The sequence below is a fragment of the Carassius auratus genome, chromosome 17 (assembly GCF_003368295.1).
Source record: "Carassius auratus strain Wakin chromosome 17, ASM336829v1, whole genome shotgun sequence".
NCBI lineage: Eukaryota > Metazoa > Chordata > Actinopteri > Cypriniformes > Cyprinidae > Carassius > Carassius auratus.
Genome location: NC_039259.1, coordinates 22,600,659 through 22,620,670, shown reverse-complemented (window position 1 = coordinate 22,620,670; position 20,012 = coordinate 22,600,659). Strand labels below are relative to the sequence as shown.

At 37.2% G+C, this 20,012-nt stretch overlaps 2 protein-coding genes across 2 annotated transcripts; both read left to right on the top strand.

Moving 5' to 3' along the window:
• Window positions 1–557: 557 nt before the first annotated feature.
• Window positions 558–3,575, top strand: LOC113117935 (gem-associated protein 2-like). Its single transcript, XM_026286835.1, has 10 exons — window positions 558–798; window positions 1,412–1,496; window positions 1,584–1,673; window positions 1,791–1,850; window positions 2,254–2,367; window positions 2,524–2,568; window positions 2,662–2,730; window positions 2,918–3,028; window positions 3,163–3,221; window positions 3,317–3,575. The coding sequence occupies exons 1-10, from the start codon at window positions 680–682 to the stop codon at window positions 3,351–3,353; spliced, it is 789 nt and encodes a 262-aa protein (XP_026142620.1). The 5' UTR covers window positions 558–679; the 3' UTR covers window positions 3,354–3,575.
• Window positions 3,576–5,918: 2,343 nt separating this feature from the next.
• LOC113117620 (pinin-like) lies at window positions 5,919–11,425 on the top strand. The gene is made up of 9 exons (XM_026286409.1): window positions 5,919–6,090; window positions 7,108–7,179; window positions 7,262–7,330; window positions 7,439–7,514; window positions 7,621–7,715; window positions 7,837–7,912; window positions 8,165–8,320; window positions 8,438–8,576; window positions 9,823–11,425. Exons 1-9 carry the CDS (start codon window positions 5,978–5,980, stop codon window positions 11,019–11,021), a joined length of 1,995 nt encoding a protein of 664 aa, XP_026142194.1. The 5' UTR covers window positions 5,919–5,977; the 3' UTR covers window positions 11,022–11,425.
• The last annotated feature ends 8,587 nt before the right edge of the window (window positions 11,426–20,012 follow it).

Below are 20,012 nucleotides of genomic sequence, written 5' to 3'. Positions count from 1 at the left end.
TTTATTTAATATAACAGATCAGAGTGCTCTTTCCATTACAAGAGTTACTAAATAGGACAAATAAGATACATATAGGCAACACATCATCAGCTAGCACACTCAGTGCTGTTACATTGTTGTTAAAGGAGAGATTATTGATAGGAGTGACTGACTGAGCAAAGGTCTGTAGAGTGAAGTTCTGCCAGCGGTACAAACCATATTTGAGATATCAGTCTATAAATAAGATGGATATTTGGAATCTTTATTTCATTTAGCTATTTTAACTAATATAACATGATTGACACAAAGCAGTCTCCTCATGAAAATTTTATTAACGTTACCTTATGAAGTTATCAACATGACCCTGAAATCACATCCAGGTGGCAAATGTTGCCCCTCAAAAACCTACACTAATACTTAAACACTGCAAGGTTAAAATTGAAAATGATGCTTTAACTTCTGTATTACTGTGTTTATACTTATTTTCCTATTCCTCCTAAACAACAGATGTCACTACACATCTTTCCGTCTTTCTATCTGTATCTTAGCGAACGAGTCACTACGGTAACCGTCGCGTCTATTTGTCGTCATCATGGCCAGTGTTTTCAAACTAGAGAGGTTGACAAGCGAGAACGTACAGCAGCGACTCGTCAATATTGATTTGTTTTGGATGGTTGCGCATAGAAAATAACGTAAAGACATGAAGTCAGACGTGGAGGATTTAATGCCCAGAATTCTGCCTGTGGAGTCCTGCGACACAGAGGAATATAACTCAAACGAACCGCCCAGAAACCCTCAAGAATATCTCAGACAGGTCCAGTAAGTCATTCTTCATCTGTTCTTTAAAATCAGACGTACAATAAGTGCAACTTTATGTAAGCACCATTGTGCTTTACATACGTACAGTACATAAATAAGAACACTCATATTGGAAGAGAAAATAATACATTTGAAAGTTTTGTAATCTGAGATTTAATAGTTTAAAAGTATATTCATGCAAAACCAATACAAAAGAACGTTAAATATTGATTTGGGAAGTCTCAGTGATATAGTGTGCATTGAGATTGCCCTACCCCTTTTTCAAGTTAAATTTTAAGATATGCATGATTTAGCTTGTGTAAGTTATATCCCATTGCAAAAGGAAAAAGACTCTTCATGATTAATATTGAGAAATTAAGTCTGTACCACACAGGGATTTAAAAAAAATGAAAATCAGATTACAAAACTTTGTAATTTATCACTTGGTTTTATATTTATATATATATATATATATATATATATATATATATATATATATATATATATATATATATATATATATGATTTTGTTGCTTTCTAACATATTTTAAAAATACCTGTATTTGTTTATTGTCTAATTATTTTTTAGATGCTCATTGTAAAGATTCATAATGTTGCATCATGTTTTTTACAGGAGGGAAGCATCTCTGTGCCCAGAAGTTGTTGTGGCACAAATTGATCCAAAGAAGCTGAAGAAGAAACAATCTGTAAATGTTTCTGTGAGTGTGACAAGTGCACAGTGGCTATTAAATTGTAAAACTTGTTGTGTGTGTAATCATTTTGCATATTATTATTTTTCTGAACAGATCACAGGTTGTCTGGCCGCACCTCAGGGTTTGTCTCCCAGCTTGAAATGGCAACAACAACAAGTCAGCAAATTTTCAGAAGTCAGACAGGTTGCAATTTTAACTTTTACTTGTACAAGAACTTTTACAATGGTATCTAGCATTTGTCTGTTTGCTTTTTTAATTAAGAACTATTAATATAACTTTTTTTCTTTTATTTTTTTTCAGAGTGTTAACAAACATCGTCAGCATTGGAAATCTCAGTTTTTGGATGATAATGTCGTCATGGTAAGGCAACTGATATCTGGACAGAAGACATATGATATGTTATGTTATGATATGATATGATATGATATGATATGATATGATATGATATGATATGATATGATATTTTATTTTATTGTCAGACTGAGTCTAAAATGTTTGGAATTATCCAACAAACAATCAACATACCATTAAACAGTTCCATACACTCAATCCACACGATATATCTTACAATCACAAATACAAAATTCCACACATTATACAGTAGGCTCACATAAACAGTACATTAGGCAGACATTAAACATTACACTCACATAAAACATACTTGTACGTTACAGTCCTGTAGTACATTCAGTTACTGTACTTATGATTTTTAATTAAATTATGAAAAAGTTTCTTTAAATGCAAAGTCTTTCCCTCACTATAGCCCAAAACGGAGAATGAGGATGGATGGAAGAGGTTCTGCTTGGGTGAGAATGTTTGCCTTGACATCCAGCTAAAAGAAGAAGACAAAGTTAACCCAGGTCTTGATTATATCAAGGTAATAATAATAAATCCCCCCTTATAATATTATCAACACACTGTGATAATGGTTGTCAGTATAAGTAGATTACATTGGGTTACAATGAGTAGATTTATTATTACAAAATACAAGCATTCTGCATTGATTTGATGTTCTTAAATCTCTTTATATCAGACAGGTTTCCCACCTTTCCTAAGCATTGTCAGCAAACTAAGCCAGGTAACTGCCATTTGATAGCAGATGTGATTATTATACACATATAAATCTCCGATTTTAATATTTAATTGTCGTTGCATTGCATTCCCTGTTCAGTCAACCATTTCAGCTGTGCTTGAGTATTTAATCAATTGGTTTGAGGAGAGAGACTTTGTACCACAGTTGGTAAGTCCAATTTCTCTAGTGTGTCACATAAAATATACATTGATATATTTAAAGAAATGTTTAAATATTTATTTCTTTTTTTTTTTCTCTAATAAATTGTATGTTTTGCATTTTTGCTCTATAAAATGTAAAGGTATTATTGAACTGTATTTCAGTTTAGCTGTACATTGCACATTTATCTACACAGGGCAGATGGCTTTATGCATTACTAGCGTGCCTTGAGAAACCGCTGCTTCCTGAAGCACATTCCCTTATCAGACAGTTGGCAAGACGGTGCTCTGCAGTGCGTGCCAATCTGGTAAACACCTTTTGGTTTGCTCTGAATTAAAAGCTGGGGTATCATTATTTTCTCCCTGGCTTCTGTTGCAGTTGCACAGGTGAAGGCTTGTTTGTTGACAGCCTAAAATAGACTATATTATTTTTCTCTTCCAGGAGAGCAAAGATGATGAACGTTTGTCAGCTCTTAACTTGATGATTTGTATTGTTGCCAGGTAACTGACATGGTGCTGTTATAGCCAGATTTAGTGTTCCCTGAAATATGTGCAGGTGTCCTTATGAAGTATAATAACACTCCGGTCTATTAAAGGTATTTTGAGCAAAACGATTTGGCTGACAAAGAATGAAAAGAACATGGAAACAGACGGAAGAGCTTTTGTGAAGAAAATTCATGTGCTGGAAAGGAATCATGACGGATTATCAGGAGAGTTTTTGAAAGACTATACAATATCTTGCCAATGCATTGAATTCCATGCAATATTGGCGTACACCTGTTACAACTATGAATTACTGTCAAATAAAGCATTTTTATTGTCAAATAAAACTTAATTTCTGACATAAAATGTGAACGTCTTTGGCTTCTTGGTATTTCATTGTCAAGGTAGTGTTGTGCTGCATCTGCCAAATAAAACCATGTCAGATTTATTAAAGAACTCATCCTTATTTTTATAAGATAGATAGATAGATAGATAGATAGATGTCATAGTTGTGGTATGCAAGATAAAGATACATTTTTTTGTCCAAAATAATAATGATTACTATTATTATTTGTATAATGATACATGACTGAAAAAAACATGAGACGTCTGTTACCCTATTATATGTGGCAATATGGCAAGTATCATAACAAAACAAATGTTGCAGTGAGGGGTAGAAAAATTACTTTGGGGCACGAAAACATATTTTCATCCAACAGCCTGGCACTGAAATTAATGAATTTGTCATTAAACGGTGATCCTGTCAATCAAGGATGGTTCTTGCGCGGAACCTTACCCAGCTTTGTCCTTATAAGTCAACCCGAAAACTTGTTCATCTATTGACTCTATACTATATAAACTCTTGTGGAAAAATAATAATAATAATAATGCATTTTATTTCATGGCGCCTTTCAGAACACCCAAGGTCACCTTACAAGCAATATACAGGTCACTGCATAAGACAAAACAAACAAGAAACAAACAGCATATACATATAAAGTGGATTTAAGTCTCAATAAAAAAATTATAAAAAAGCCTGTATAAAAAGATATGTCTTAAGACGCTTTGTAAAAGTCAACAAGCAATCGCTATTGCGAACATCGAGGGGAAGGGAGTTCCATAGGCGGGGGGCAACATGACTAAAAGATCTGGCACCCATAGTAGTAAGTCGAATCCGAGGTACCACAAGACAAATTGATGATGAAGATCTAAGTGCATGTGAAGGAGTATAAACCTGGAGAAGTTGAGTAAGGTATTGTGGTGCAAGATTATGAAGTGCCTTATAAGTGAGTAGCAAGATTTTGAATTCAACTCTATATTTTACTGGAAGCCAGTGCAATTGCTGGAGAACCGGAGAAATGTGATCAGTATAAGGTGTTCTAGAGAGAACACGAGCTGCAGAATTCTGAACCAATTGAAGTTTATGTAGCAATTTGGAGGGAATACCTGTGAGAAGAGCAAATAAAACTGAGTATGTTAAAAGGAAGACTCTCTCAATCAGGTTTTCAAGATCGGTTGGATTAAACGGTGCCTGAATACTGATTCTAATTTGTTATGGTTTGTTATGTTTCACATACCTTAATTTATATTTGAAAAATGTGGAGAGTTTAATTTTATATTATCTTGCGATTTTAAATGCAACAAACTTCCGCTTAAGCTTGCTAATTTTCATAAGCAAGCCTTGGAGGCCTGTAAGCTTGCCTTTTGCCACAATTGTTCCCCTCATAGGAGTATTATATGGAACAATCAGAATGTGCTACGTGGAAAAAAAATCTATCTTTATTAAGGATTGGGATGACAGAGGTGTTATTTTTTGTTTAGGATTTATTGAATAAGGATGGTAGCTTTTATTCCTACAATGATTTTTTCAACCTTTTAGAGTAGATTCCTCACCAAAAGATTAGAACTGGGTTATTAATTCTATTTCACCTAAACTTTTGCATATGGTTAGGTTATACTGTAGCTTCAGAGTATCCGGTTGTAAAAAAGCCCCAGTTGTCTATTGGAGGTTCAGAGCTTTCCAATGTCTATTTAATGTAACAATTTTTGGATTAGAAGATTTCTTATTAGGAAGATCAGCTGTCATCCCAAAGATTTTTTTTTTTTTTTCAGATGGAAATTAAATTATCCTTCTCTTTCTACCATTAATATATGGACTGGCATTAATAAGTTTCTGTTACCTAACAAGTGGAAAGAGCTTCCACTTAGAGCTTATTTTTTCTGCTTATTACAAACTCTTTACTTTTGAGGTTGTGAATGTGCTGTTCTGTTTTGCTTACACTTATGAAGTTATCTTCATAAGTGTAAAGTAACTTTTTCAAAGCCCAATTTGAGACTTTTTTGTGTTGATTTAAAATTATTTTATGACTCTCTTTGTCAGCTAATAAGAAAGCTGCTAAAACTTCTTTGTTGCTTAAAAAAGTTGTTGTTTCATTATAAATTACTTCCTGGTCTTCTGAAGATTATTATTTATTTATGTATTCCCATTGTTATTTATTTCTATTTACTTATATTCATCTTTTGTATTTGTAGTTTCTATGAATCTTTTGTGAATTGTTATTTTTAGTAGACTATCCCTTATCTACTACCTTGCTTCACTTTGAGTTTACTGTCTTAATTTTTTTGTGTGCTTGATACTGTATCCCCTGTGCTTTTTATTCAATAAATAAATAATAAATAAATATTGCGCGGAACCACGTGATCAGTCCTATGCGCCTTCATTGAGCCGAGCGCATGCACGACGCTTCACGCTCCGCTGGAAAACGAAGAGCAAGATGGCGGTGGCCGTGCGAAGCTTGCAAGACCAGCTGGAAAAAGCCAAGGAAAGCTTAAAGAGCGTGGACGAAAATATTCGAAAACTAACCGGCAGAGATCCAAGCGAGTTAAGGTATTACTTAATGAAGAGTTTTAATCCGTAACATTTGTTCTGGGGGGGAAATAGACCGGGGCCTGTTAGCAAGCTAAACGTTAGACTGCGGCTAACGTTAGCTAGCAAGCGAAACAATCACGTGTTTTATTCCAGGTTAAAACAACGATATATTACACTAATCCGTTTTTATATTTGTGCAGTGATATCTTGCAGCTATGTATATCACACAGGCCGCCATAAATAACTATGCTAGCATCAAGTCTGCAGTTTGCGTTTGAAAGCAGAATGACAGGCCTCATAAAACACCGTGTTCGCTTTAATTCTTCGTAATGAGGGTTTGTTTTAAATCTAGCCTATGTATCGTGTTAACTCAATTAAAAACAAGGTTCTCTTCAAATATAGATTTTTAGAGTTTAACATTTTGCAAAGGTGATAAGTCATTAGTCCTGCAGGTACTTCCTGCTTTGTTTGAATGGTAAGTGACGTGTGTTAGTGGATTTGCTTCGAGAGCTTTGCTTTGGATAGCAGCGACACAAAACAATTCCGTAATTGTTTGTTTTATGAAAGTAACAAACTTTTTCTTAAAGATCCCCCATATAGCTTTAGAAGTGCATGTTTATATGCAACATTTAGCTTGGGCATGATTGGAGAGACTTTTACTTTTTTAATAGCCAATAGGCTTTCAGTACGTCACAGCACTGGACGTGATTTTCTACGTGTCAGCTGGTATGAAGGGGGCGTGTTAGTCTCATTCTACAGAGGATTTGATTGGGCAAAAATCAAAATCATTTTTTTTTTTTTTTACTGTTGAACGATTATGTAAATATAAGTTGAAATGATACAGGCTTCAGCAAAAATCGTTAATTAATTGGGTCTGGAATTACTAAATTACGATTTGAGGGATACTAAGTTATGCAATTGAGAAGCTTGTGTACGTAGCTGAGCAAGAAGTCATCTAGTCATAGTTGGGTCTGTTTATTTTTTATAAAGGTATAACTATTAACTCTGCATCTTCCACCCTTTGCCTTTTTCTAGACCGGGTCAGATTAGGAGAAATACCATCGCAGGCCCAGGTGGAGGTAGGGGGCGTGGAATCAATTTGCTGAGGTAAGAATCTGTTCTTATGCTAGCAAGTGCTTGTGGCAATTTCATATTAGATTTACTGTTAATGTCTGTCGATCCTCATTAGGCGTGGACTCTCAGATAGTGGTGGAGGACCCCCAGCCAAACAGAGAGACATCGCAGGGGCACTCTTGAGGTGAGGCATCGCTTACTAGCTACCTGATTTCTAGATATGTTATGATAGAAGTTCATTTCTGTTTAGCATGTTTCCAAATGTATTTACAGTCTGTTTATACTATACTAGGCTGGCAGGGGATGAGCGAGCAAGGAGAGATTCACGCCATGACAGCGACGCTGAGGACGATGACGATGTCAAAAAAGTATGCAGACGAATTTTTTTTAAATCATTTTCACTTTCGTAGATTTGTCTGATTATGTTTTTAACATCGTTGCTCTATTTTTATTTTATTTTTTTTTTATCTACAGCCAGCGTTGCAGTCATCTGTGGTTGCTACCTCCAAAGAACGTACGCGCCGAGATCTTATTCAGGATCAGACCATTGATGAGAGAGGAAAGCAGAGGTATTGCTATTGACATGGGCATTGTCTGAAAAGCTTTTTATTATTTGATATCCTTGTTTTTTCACCACACATTTGCTTGAATGTCTAATTAAACCTTTAACCATTTTATCTGCTCATTCAGAAACCGGCGCATGTTTGGCCTATTGATGGGAACATTGCAAAAGTTTAAGCAGGAATCTACTGTGTCCACAGACCGGGTGGGTATATACTATGAATACAAAAAAAAAAATGTGTGTATTTGTGAGGCAGTGTCTTTGAGATATTTGTCTAGAATAAATATTATTTTTCTCATCTGGTCCTCAAAGTTGAATTATTCCCCACTCACGCTATTTGTATTCCGTTCAAGTTGAGAATCAAGTCAGCGAATTGCACCGAACGCAAAGTCAAACCACGTCTGAAACAAAGTGCTGCTTTAATTTGAAAACTTCATGTTTTTTTCCCCCCTCCAGTTAAAAAGACGCCAAGAAATTGAGCAGAAATTGGAAGTGCAGGCAGAACAGGAGCGTAAAAAAGTTGAGAGTGAAAGGAGAGAGCTCTTTGAAGAAAGACGTGCCAAACAAACAGAGCTGCGGCTTCTGGAGCACAAAGTGGAGCTCGCTCAACTGGTATGTCTTAGCTGCAGGGAGACTGCAGCTCTTTTATTGTATACCTGCAGTAGTTTTATTTGGATAGACTGTTCTTAGTCAAAAATTTCCATGTATTATGGTGTTCTTGTGTTTCAGCAAGAAGAGTGGAATGCACATAATTCAAAGCTCATCAAGTTCATTCGCACGAAGACCAAGCCCCCGATCTTCTACCTGCCGGGGCGAATGTGCTCCGCTACTCAAAAGCTCCTGGAAGAGTCTCAGAAAAAATTAAATGGTAAGGTGTTTTTTTTTGGATTGGCTTCTGATGTCTTATTCTTTTTGTATAAATGCTTTTTGTATAAACGCTCGCGCTCTCTCTCTCGCGCGCACGCTCGCGCTCTCTCTCTCGCGCGCACGCTCGCGCTCTCTGGCCCATACAGTTAATGAATAACGGATCAACTATGACAGCCTACATCGCACATCCTGCGATGTGACTATCGTGGATTCGTGCATCGCGATATCGATGCTTAAACGACACATCGTGCAGCCCTAGTCGCACCTAAGTATAAGTAACACCTAAGTATTAGTCGCATCAGTCCGAAAACCCGTCATGACGAGGAAAAAAAAACAAGTCGCACTGGACTATAAGTCGCATTTATTTAGAACCTAGAGAAAACATTACTGTCTACAGCTGCGAGGAGGCGCTCTATGCTGCTCAATGTAAGCTACAGGAGCAATGAGCAGAATAGAGCACCATCTCGCGGCTGTAGACCGTAATGTTTTCTCTTGGTCCATTTCTCTTGGTTCGTGTCAAATAAATTTTCGGGTTTCTCAAGACATGTGGTGCATTAGACCAGGGGCTTGTCTCCTGTTTCCAAAATGCATCACGAACTGCTCGAGAAATCTGTAAACGAATTCCACATTGCATAAGGTGCATACAACCTTACGCCTGTTTCACACACAATCTGTCTGCAGTGGGTATCATTGCGTATTTATTTATTTTTTTACAAGGATTCCAGCATTCACTCGTTTGCGGTCCGTCAGTGCATTCCAGGAGCGGTGCATCTGCAGCAGTGCAGCGATCATTTACGTACCGAGTAGCGGACTGCAAACGCATCCTGTGTGAAAGCACAATGAGTATGAGTCCCTACTGCTTCAGCATCACATACGTAACGCACACGGACTGCATACGCACTGCAGACAGGGTAAATGTGAAACAGGTGTGCGTCTTGTCAAGGTTTCCATATGGAAGCTTCTTGTAAAATTCCCTGAAGCAAACCCGGTGGCATCTTAGCTGCATCCATGTTAGCACGTCACTTTTGATGTGGTAATTTCACAGTAGGCATACACACGGGTTTAAAGACTCCTTCTCGCCCCCTACAGATTGGGCTAGGTATACATCTGCACTAAAATATCAAGGTGAAAGTTATCGTAACTTGCGTAGTATAGACCCAGCTCTCAACCCAATCTATCTCTCTCCTACCTTTTTTCACAATTTTTTTTAAATCTCATTAATGGTACCTCCCTCCTCAATTTTCAAGGTGTGTTTGATGAGAGACGTGAAGCCTTTGCAGAGCAACTCAACAAAATGGAGGCTCGGCCAAGGCGTCAGTCCCAGAGGACAGGTGACAGAGAAATGGAGGATAGCCGTCGGGCTGAAGAGACGAAGAAAGAAGATCAAGAGGAGGGTAAGGCTGGATTAGGGCGGACAGGTAACAGGCATGATGTGGAAATGGAGGACGAGGAGGAAGATGTAGTCGAGGAGGAAGGAGAGGAGAGCTCAGAGATTAGGGAGAGGGAGGGGGATCAAGAGCAGGAGCAGAGTGAGAAGGATAAACATGAGGAGAGTGAGCAGAAGGCAGAGGAGGAAGATGAGGACGAGGAGGATGTAGGAACAAGTGAGGCTAAGGAAGAGGGGGAAGAGCAGATGGAGGTTACAGAAGTTGTGAGGGAAGATGAGGCACAGGGTAAGTTGCAGGTTGAGAGTCCAGAAGCCACAGTTGAAGAGGTAGGTAATGTGCAAAAGGAGGAAGAGCAGGAGACAGAGAACGAGACTCAGGAGGAAGTTGTAACAGACTCGCAGCAAGCCCCCGAAAGCCAGATGGAAATACATCCTGAAGAGGGTAAAGAGCCTCAACTGGACGTCCCGGCCCCTAGTGCGACGGAACATGACCCCAAACAAGTTGAAACGGTGCCTGAGACCCAACAGAGACCACTTGAACCTGACCCAGAAATCCCTCAAGAGCAAAGCCAAGAACCATCAGTCCAACCACAAGAAGCCAAAGCAGACCCAAAGGAAGCTAGCAAGGAGACCGATGAGGCTCGTGGACGGGCCAAAGTCAGTGCCAAGAGGAGCAAGAGCCGAAGTAGCAGCAGTTCTTCTTCCAGTTCTTCTTCAAGCTCCTCCTCCAGTGGCTCCAGCTCCTCTTCCAGTGGCTCCAGTAGCAGTTCTTCTGGCTCTTCCTCATCGTCTTCCAGTTCACGCTCCCGTAGTCACGGCAGGGATAGAGACGGCCGAGACCACAAACGCCGCCGGAGACCATCAGACAGGGAGCGTGGAAAGAGCGGCAGCGAGAGAGGACACAAGTCCTCAAAAGGCAGTGGACGAGAAAGCAAGGGCTCCAAAGACAAGAACCCCAAACCAGACAAGAAAAGGATGAGTTCGGAAGGAAGCAGGTCAGGGAGGAGGTCCTCCAGAAGCGAGAGGGATCGGAAGTCTAATCGGAAGGATCGACGTTGAAAAGATGCCAGTCTTGCATGGTTTCTTCAAGGCAATTGTGTGGTTACCCTAGTTTTTTGAGGCGCAGTTGCCTTGCCATTCTTCTTGAGTGGATTTTACTTTTGAATTCTCTATCTCCCAATCTTTTTTTTCTTCTATTTTTGTCTGGCAACTGGTTGTTTCAGTGTCTGTTGGAATTTTTAAGATTTATAAACTGCTTTTTAGAACCATCACTCTAAACGACCGTTAGACCTTCCACGTTATCTAATGAAATGTTTCTTGTGCTGATCCTTCGTCTGTTCCACCACGGTGTTCTGTCATACAGTAGCTTAGTCACTGATGTTTTTTTTAGTTATGCGACGCCATACTAATGTGATTCTTAACATTCAGTAAATATAAAAGTAAAAGCTTCCATTTTGACAGTATCTTACAGTGATTCAGTTCTTTTCTTGAAGCAAAAGTGTCTGCTTTAACAGAAAAAAAGACATTAAAGACAATTTCTCCATGTATCTGTTCTTGGTTTTTCATATTTGCATGTTTGAAATGGTTATGCAGTCTCATCACTCAAAATTGTGTATGCACACAGCACTTTGAATGTTTTCAATATAATGACAAAACTGAAACATTCATGCTGAATTTAAATTGAGATGAACATGAGAATTTCTCAAAATTTAGCTTCTTAAACCTAATGCATTAAATCAAATTTCAAAAAAGCAGAATTCGTAGTGTTGTCTTTAGATGAAACACAATCTAAAGAAAATAATTAGTTCTTGGTTTGAAATTTCTTTTTGCAAACAATATCCTCAGGTATTTTTTTTTTTTTTTTTTTTTTTTGCTTTCTTTGCAACTCTTCTAATGAGCAGCTGAGCAATTCTAGACTCTTAAGACCCGATTAAAGACCAATTCTTAGTCTTATTTAAATAATCTCAACTAAAAATAAAAAAAGAATCCAAAAATCAATGGTTTCTTATACTATAAACCCTTCATTAATTATTTTCTGATTGGGGGAAAATGGGTAGAAGCTTCAGCTGAGTTAGACATGCTTTACTCTGTGCGAACACAGTATAAAAATCTTCCTAGGCTAGGATGTAAACAGTTGTTTCCCGAACTGCTTATGATTAAACAAGCATGTTTAGGTGTTCAGCTGAATATGTGAACAATCAATTTTATTTTAGAGTGCATGGGTCATTGAAACCTGTTGTGATGGCTTCGAGGTTACAGTGTTGGATTTGAGATCCAGTGGCTAAATATACTTGTTGGTTCTGATCCAGTGAGGCAAGATTGAAGCTATTTAGAAGTTAAAAGTAATTGCTTGAATCATGAACTTGTAAAATTCAGCCTTTAGGAAGAGTCAACTTATTAATTTTAGTAGCATGTTCTGTTCCTCACCTCATGGTGGCAGTAGTGCTTTGCAAAACACCATGAGAACATGCTGTCTCCCCTCCAGGTCTTCTGCAGTGTTTTTGTCAGCTGAATGAGTATCCGATTGTTTCCACACAGTTACACTCAAAATAAATCCAACTGTGCATAAAATTTCTACTCCTCACAAACTTGGCCATATTGAAATGGATGTATAACTATGTTTGTAAATGGATATGCACTCTAGCCTTCCATTTGCAAGAATAGGCCTTCTTTCGGCTAAACAGATACCTAGATAATTAACTTTAAAACAAATTACAACTTCTTATTCCTTAAACGGTTATATTTGAGAACTATTCTCAGCATCAATAATAGTCACAGTAGAAGAGAAATAAAGCGATATATATAAAGTTTGTAGAAATGTACAAAATGTCTTTATCCTAAAGACAACATTAAATCACAGATTGCCCGATTACTTAATGCACTACAATGACATTATTGTTAGGGATGATTGGATAATGTTATCTTTATAAACATATAGGCCTATAAATATGTTCACGAAAATAACAGTTTGTGATGAAGTTGCATGCTTTTTGATGAGTGGTCATTACAATTTCTTGTAACTCTGTTTCTCTTCCTAACCCTGCGTGCCCCCTATGGTCCTTCCTGCTCTGGAAAGTGAGTAGTCAGCTGCTCTGAGCCTCATTAGTAGCGTCTGTCTCTGATCAGCGGGATGATGAAGCCTTTTTATTGATCCGTCTCCAGATGAAAAAGTGCTGGGTAAACAGGACAGTGTTACAGCTCAGAGGGGACCGGCTCGGGCACCGTTCTCACAGAGGTGATGCAGTGGAAAGAGGAAAAACATATGCTGATAGTGTCTACATCTCATTTGAACTTGTACGTGTCTCGGTGAAAGGTCATGACACCTGCAACAATTGAGATAACCCTTTATAGGATGACAGAATCTGAAGATTATCTGGAGTTTGAATGCAAATTTATTTATAAATTACATGTTTTATAGTCTGATGCTGAAATGAAATGGTTTCCACGCACATGGAAAACTGGAAAATATCAGGTAATTCGATTTTCAGGACTGGAGGGGTCATGATAGCCAATAAATCTTTAGAAGTCATGGAGCTTTCCATAATCAGTTAAGTTTTTTTCCCTATACTTATGCTCAGCCCTAAAATACTTAATCAACTAGAATTGTTTTTCTCTGTGCTATGTCTTTAAAATCCTTATCCAATTATAATTGAGCAATGATGTTGTTAAAGTTCATTGCAGTGAACCTTGTTTTAAAAGTGCTACACGGAAACCTTTTGTTCAGTGGCTCTCTTTTTCTATATCGTATTTATTTTTTCTTTTTGGAAAACCTATGCTGGGTTTTTGGCACAAAGTACACACAAATATGTCGATTTCCACTTCCTAAACTAAGAAGTTGAGTGTAAAATGGCATTTAAACTGTAAAAAATTTGTGTTATAAATACACAGTATTTATACAAAATATATTACTGACTTTTATATTGGACTTTATTACACTAAGCCAAAAATAGTTATTCAAATATTATCTGGAGAATGTAAACTGTTGTTTAATGTTTATTTCTACCCCTAGATAATGTTAAATGTAATGTTTCAATACACACACACACACACACACACACACACACACACACATATATATATATATATATATATAAATTGTATTACTAATTGCATTTCAAAATAAAAAAGTGTGATATAGGCTATAGGCTACTATAGAAATGTTTGTAAAATTAGATAAGTGACTTTTGTATTGGACTTCATCATTGCATTAAAGTAAAAAAAAACATAATATTATCTGGAAAATGTAGGCTCTTAAAAATAAACAATTTACAATAACTAAAAGCAGATCTTCAGAGAACATTGCTGTATAACCCAAGCGAACAGCTGTTTACTTGGATTATACAGCAACTGTAAAAAAGAAAAAAGAAAAAAAGTGCTGCTTTGTTAAAGGTACTGTTGAATTTTAGAAAGCAGAACATTTAAAACATTTCTTCCTCCCTGACGTTTTGTCTTGCACTCTGTAAGAGTCCCCAGAGCCTAGCTTGAAGTTTTAAAGTAGTTTGAGTTTAAAATGTTAAAGTTTTAAAGAATCAAATGGCTTACTGAAGAACACTATACAGAAGAAATATTTCTTCATAAGGAAAGCATTCTTTGTAGAACTATTGAAGAAGGTTTATTTTCAAGAAATGCTTCATAATAACACCTGCTCCTATAAGAGCAATAAGAACATGTCCTCATTCAATTAATTTAAACAATAATTTTTAAATTAAATTTAACTTTAATAAGGCATTGTGAGCTGCTGTCCAGGTAGTTTTTATTCACTAAATGGGTTATAGTTGAACGGTACTCAGGACATGCATTAATTATTTTTTCCACGCTTTATCTGTGGGTGATCGTGCAGCACCAATCAGTGGTCAGTGTTATTTCTCAGCAGTCATGTGAGAACAGTTTGATTTTTAGATCAATAGCAAGATTCCTTCCCCCAAGCATAAAAGACAGAATGATTGAGCACAGTTCAATGAAATCAGGGTCTTTTAATAAGCGGGTGTTGGAGTCCCTTATAGATGGCTTAACTGACTTGTTCACTGACACTAGTGTGTGTCACTTAGGCTAGTTTAACAGTTTATTCTTTCAAAAGTGGAGATGGTGAGGCTCTCAGGGGAACGGAACAGACTCCAGCCTCAAGAGTGCATCTGTCCGTGACTCTTGTTGTAACGGAGAAATTAAACTGTTGTTAAGTTTGCTTTGGTGAGCTCGGTCAACTGGTGAGTCTCAGTGAGACATCTGCTACTGCATTGATTAAGGCTAATTTTCACTCTTCATGTCAACATCGATTATGCAACTTGTATTTACACTACACAACACTATATACACTATCTTATAAATGATACAACAATCCAACAGACACACTTAGGACAATGCAGTAGCGGTATTAGACATTATATTGATTACAAAAATGTTTATAGTTAGCCAGGAACATTGGACATTGGATTTGAGACCTAATGGACAAAAGTCCATTATAAATAATGAATTATAAGGGCGATAACATTAAAAGCGATTAGTACTGTCCTCTACACATCTATATCAATACAAGACAACTGCATGAAGCCCTATAAAAATGTCCAGCGTGACTGTTAAGTTTTTAGACTTAAGAGCCAATACATGCATGTCCTTGTGGGTTCAAACCCCACTCTTGGTAGTAAATGGCAGTTCTTGCATGAATTAGTGCAGAAAATCTGCTTCGTCGGAAAGGGATGTTTGAAAATAGGTGCTCGAAATTATGTTAGAGGAGTCCAGTTGAGCAAGAGGTGACCAAGAGGTTAAGGCATTGGATTTAAGACCCAATGGGCTGATGTTCTCATGGGATTGAACTCTGCTCCTTTTGATTAAATATTGATTTATATAATCTAAAAATAAATGCATGTAGAATTAATTTCATGACTGCATGGGTTGAAGTGTACATACAGCTGTAAAAATAAATGAAGAATATAATTCCTGCCTACAAAGAATCTTAAGTCCAACCAGGATGGACAAATGGGCAGATTTAAGATAAAATGGGCAAATATGCTTGATGGCCAAGTGGTTAAGGTGTTGGACTTAAGATCCAATGGACAAATGTTCTCTTGGGTTTAAACACCACTCTTGGTAATTTAGTTGAGGTTTTCTATTTGATTTTTGTGTGCAGATTAAGCCTTTAAAATTACAACATATGGGTATATTGAATTTGAGGGTCTGTTACACTGTAGCAGTATTGTGTCCCAACCTGGCCAAGTAATTGAGGGTTAGAAATTAAGATCCAATAAACAAATGTCCCTGTGGTTTCCAACCACACTCTTGGTATGAGAGTGGGGTTTAAATGACATTAGAATGACAAATGTCTATGCTAATGTAAGTTAGCACAGGAAATCCTTTTTCTTATATGTGATATATCTTGATGAGATAAAACATACACTTGAAACTATATTAGAAAAATAATTTCTACAACTACAAACTAATAAGAACTACCCGGATTGCCATGTGGTGTAGGCATTGGGTTTAATATACAATGGACAAATGTTCTTGTGGGTTTAAATTAAATTTGTGGTTTTCAATGGGATGTTTTTGCGCAAAGTAAACATTTTTACTAATGAGGGGTATACAGTACAGTCTGTTACAGTACTATCGCTGTGTCCCAACCAGTTTGGCAGAGTGGTTAAGGTTTTGGCATTAAGATCTAATAAACAAATGCCACTCTTGGTAACAAATGTGTATTTTAACTTGAGCTAGCAAAGGGAATCTGCTTTATCTTATAATGATGAGATAAAACCCACACTTGAAGCCACATTAGAATACTAAGTTGTACAACTACAGCCTGGTGAAAAACACTAGGAAGGTTGAGTGGATAAGGTATTGAGCATAAGATCTGTCAGACAAATATCCTTGTGAGTACAAACTGAACTCCTGGTAACAAATATCTATTCCAGAATCAATACAGGAAATCTGCATTAATATGATGAGATAAAACTCCTGCCAGTAAAGTTTTGTGTTTTTAAATTGAAACATGCTTTGTTCACAAACCAGTTAGGTCTAGTAAGTTCTACACACACTTTATCAAGTGGCTTTCTACATTCCCAGTGGTAGTCGCTGCGCATTTGCATAAAATTGGAGTCTTCGATTTAAATGTATTGCAGTAAGAGTAATATGCTAGTATGCTATTCCAAATTCAGTCAATGAGACCAGAACACATGGCAATTAGTGCAAGTGATACACTGTTGAACTTAGTATTTGCAATAATTTAAGTGTTGAGTGTGGCACTGTGGCAGTTGTGTTCCAGTGGGAGATGGCATTCAATCTTTCGTTTTTGATGTAGTGTGGAAAGCCCTAAGGCACAGAGCAGAAATTTACACTATGTTTGCACCACCACAGAGCTTTGCGGTTTCTGATATCAAATGTTCTGAAAGATCCAGTGTGTTTTCCTCAAAGACTACCCTAAATTGTTAAATAAAATGCAATGCTGAGTCTTCCTCCTAATTGTTATTCTGTATGGCTCCCTTTATATTTCTTTTAGACTCAGTTTTTTTTGGCTTGGTTGGGTTCCTGCACCGCCATCCGGTTGAGATCCTTGAACTGGTTTGGAATGCAGCACACAGATTTAGACGTCATGCGAAGTGCCATGGCAACAGCAAGTCTAGCAATCTGCAGTGCAAGTTACACTTATCTAAGCAAATGCACAGAATTTTGAAAATACTAAAACACTCATGTCGTTTTTCATCTCTCCCTGCATTTTGTTTAAGTGACCTTACATTGAAAACTGTCAGACATGTGATCTGAGACTTTATCTACGAAGATGAAAACCTCTAGTTTTACCCTGAAATCTTGTGTCCGTTTTTCCAAAAATACGTTTGAAATGGCATCAAGTAAGGCATGAAATGAAATACAGCTTAAACTTTTAATGCCCTCTGTTTAACTAGAAGATTTGCAGTACTTCCACATCCATCAAATCACAGTATGTACTAATAATACACAAGCGATTCCATGTATTTATATACATATATGCTCAAGAGTCATGCACACCCACATGATGTCCACAGATGCCCACACATAAAATAAGAGAGTAATATCAGCAAATGCACATCCAGCACACTGAGACCTAAATATCTCAGTGTTTTTCGCCTGAAGTGGGACAGAAACTCTAGCTGTCTCCCACACGGGCCTGCAGAGCAAAGGACAAACTCATGCTTATATTGTTCTTCTGACAAATCCTACTACAAAGCTCTGGCCTGCTCTCCGTGACTCTCTCTGGACTCTGGATTTAACTCCAAAGCCACTGGCTCAAGTAGCCACAGTCGGTTGCCGGGTCTCCAGAACCATCTGACACACATCCCGTAGGAGGCTACTGAAAGGCCAATTCTTTCATCCCGATCTTAAACCTACCAGCCTCCGCAGTCCCTCGAGCCATAAAACAGACAAGCCCGTCATTTGTTCTGAAGTATAGTAATCTCTGTGAAGGGCCGGAGCAAATGTGTTGCTGTTGTTAAATCTTGGAGGAGACTCCAAGTGGACTGCACGTCTTTTTGGGTGGAGGAAAAGCACTCAGAGATGGATGCACTGCTCTTCCACTGAAGCACTCTGACAGAGATGAACTGAAAATAGAAAGGGTGTTTTATTTACCTGGGCAGTAAGTTTTTCGTACTTTCCCCTAGCGATATGACTTTGTGATTTTTTAAATAATTGATGGGCAGCTCATTCCATTTTTTAATGCATGTAATTCCATTCATGTAAAGTATCATAATATAATTACAATAATACATAATCAGACTGCTGGCAATTTTATGCTAAATACTGCACACTGCATTGAAGCATTTATTTATGTATTTATACATGTAACAGTGACTGAATGGTTGACTGATTGCATGAATGGTGGGAATAAAAAAAAAAGAGAAAAAAAAAAAAAGAAAAAAAACGCAAATAAGCGGTATTCTCGACTCCACCTTAAAGGTATGGTTCATCCAAAAATGAATATTCTGTCATAAATTACTGACCCTCATTTCATTGCAATCCCATAAGAACTTTGTTAATCTTGGGAAAAACGAATTGATCAAAGAGCTTTATGATCCTCCATAGACATTCAATGCAACTACCACATTCAAGGCCAAGAAAAGTAGTAAGAACAATATTAAAATAGTCCATAGGCGACGTAAGTAGTTCAACCTTAAATTTATGAAGCGAAGGGCAAATACTTTTTGTGTGCAAAGAAAAAAAGACTTTATTCAACAATTTCTTCTCTTTACTGTCAGTCTTCAATGCATGTTCATGACAGTACCGCACATGCGGGTTTGGAATGAAATTAGGGTGAATAATTAGTGACAGAATTTTATTTTTGAGGGAACGATCCCTTTAAAATATCCCTTTACTTACGGATAACATTGCCAACATCTGAGTACAACTTGGAGTGAGAATTCCCACAGTGAGTTGACTGGAGGGGGTTATTTGGGGTTATTTAGTATTTTTTATTTTTTTGTGTATGTGTGTGTGTGTGTGTATATATATGGATTTGTCTGACATCTGGACAATGCCTAGTTAACATCATGATACTGTGCTTTTATCATAAAATTTTATGTAACTCTTTAACACCTCATTAATAGCAATGTACAGGGAGAGAATTGCTCAACGCTACAAAAATATGTAGTAAATAGAAACTGGAGCAATTACTAAATATGTTTTGCCAATATCCTATAAGTACATTTTCAACTCAGTGTACTTTTATCTGCGTGGGAAAAAGAGTGTTAGAGCGTGAGGAAAGTATAAACTGTGTGAGTTGGCCGCCCTCATCTATCCAATCCAATCCAATCCACTTTATTTCTATAGCACATTTTACAAACATAAAGTTTCTAAAGTGCTGCACAAAAGACTCAGAACATACAAAGCAATTAAAATATACAGAATAAAAAAGATTTAAAAAATAAAATAATAATAAATTCCACAAAGTACCACACAACTCACGCGCAGTTAAAAGCCAAAGAATAAAAATGAGTCCTTAGACGAGCCTTAAAACACTCAACTGTACGGGCAGTTTGGACACGGAGGGGCAGAGCGTTGCATAGTTTAGGTCCATAATGTATTTGTGCAATA

What these genes read in the sequence shown, in the direction of transcription:
- LOC113117935 (XM_026286835.1), top strand. Translation starts at nt 680, where the DNA reads ATGAAGTCAGACGTGGAGGATTTAATGCCCAGAATTCTGCCTGTGGAG. An exon ending in TGGATGATAATGTCGTCATG is followed by an intron (nt 1,851 to 2,253) that starts GTAAGGCAACTG and finishes CCCTCACTATAG; the next exon opens with CCCAAAACGGAGAATGAGGA. An exon ending in CAGGTCTTGATTATATCAAG is followed by an intron (nt 2,368 to 2,523) that starts GTAATAATAATA and finishes TCTTTATATCAG; the next exon opens with ACAGGTTTCCCACCTTTCCT.
- LOC113117620 (XM_026286409.1), top strand. Translation starts at nt 5,978, where the DNA reads ATGGCGGTGGCCGTGCGAAGCTTGCAAGACCAGCTGGAAAAAGCCAAG. An exon ending in AGAGATCCAAGCGAGTTAAG is followed by an intron (nt 6,091 to 7,107) that starts GTATTACTTAAT and finishes GCCTTTTTCTAG; the next exon opens with ACCGGGTCAGATTAGGAGAA. An exon ending in GTCTCAGAAAAAATTAAATG is followed by an intron (nt 8,577 to 9,822) that starts GTAAGGTGTTTT and finishes TCAATTTTCAAG; the next exon opens with GTGTGTTTGATGAGAGACGT.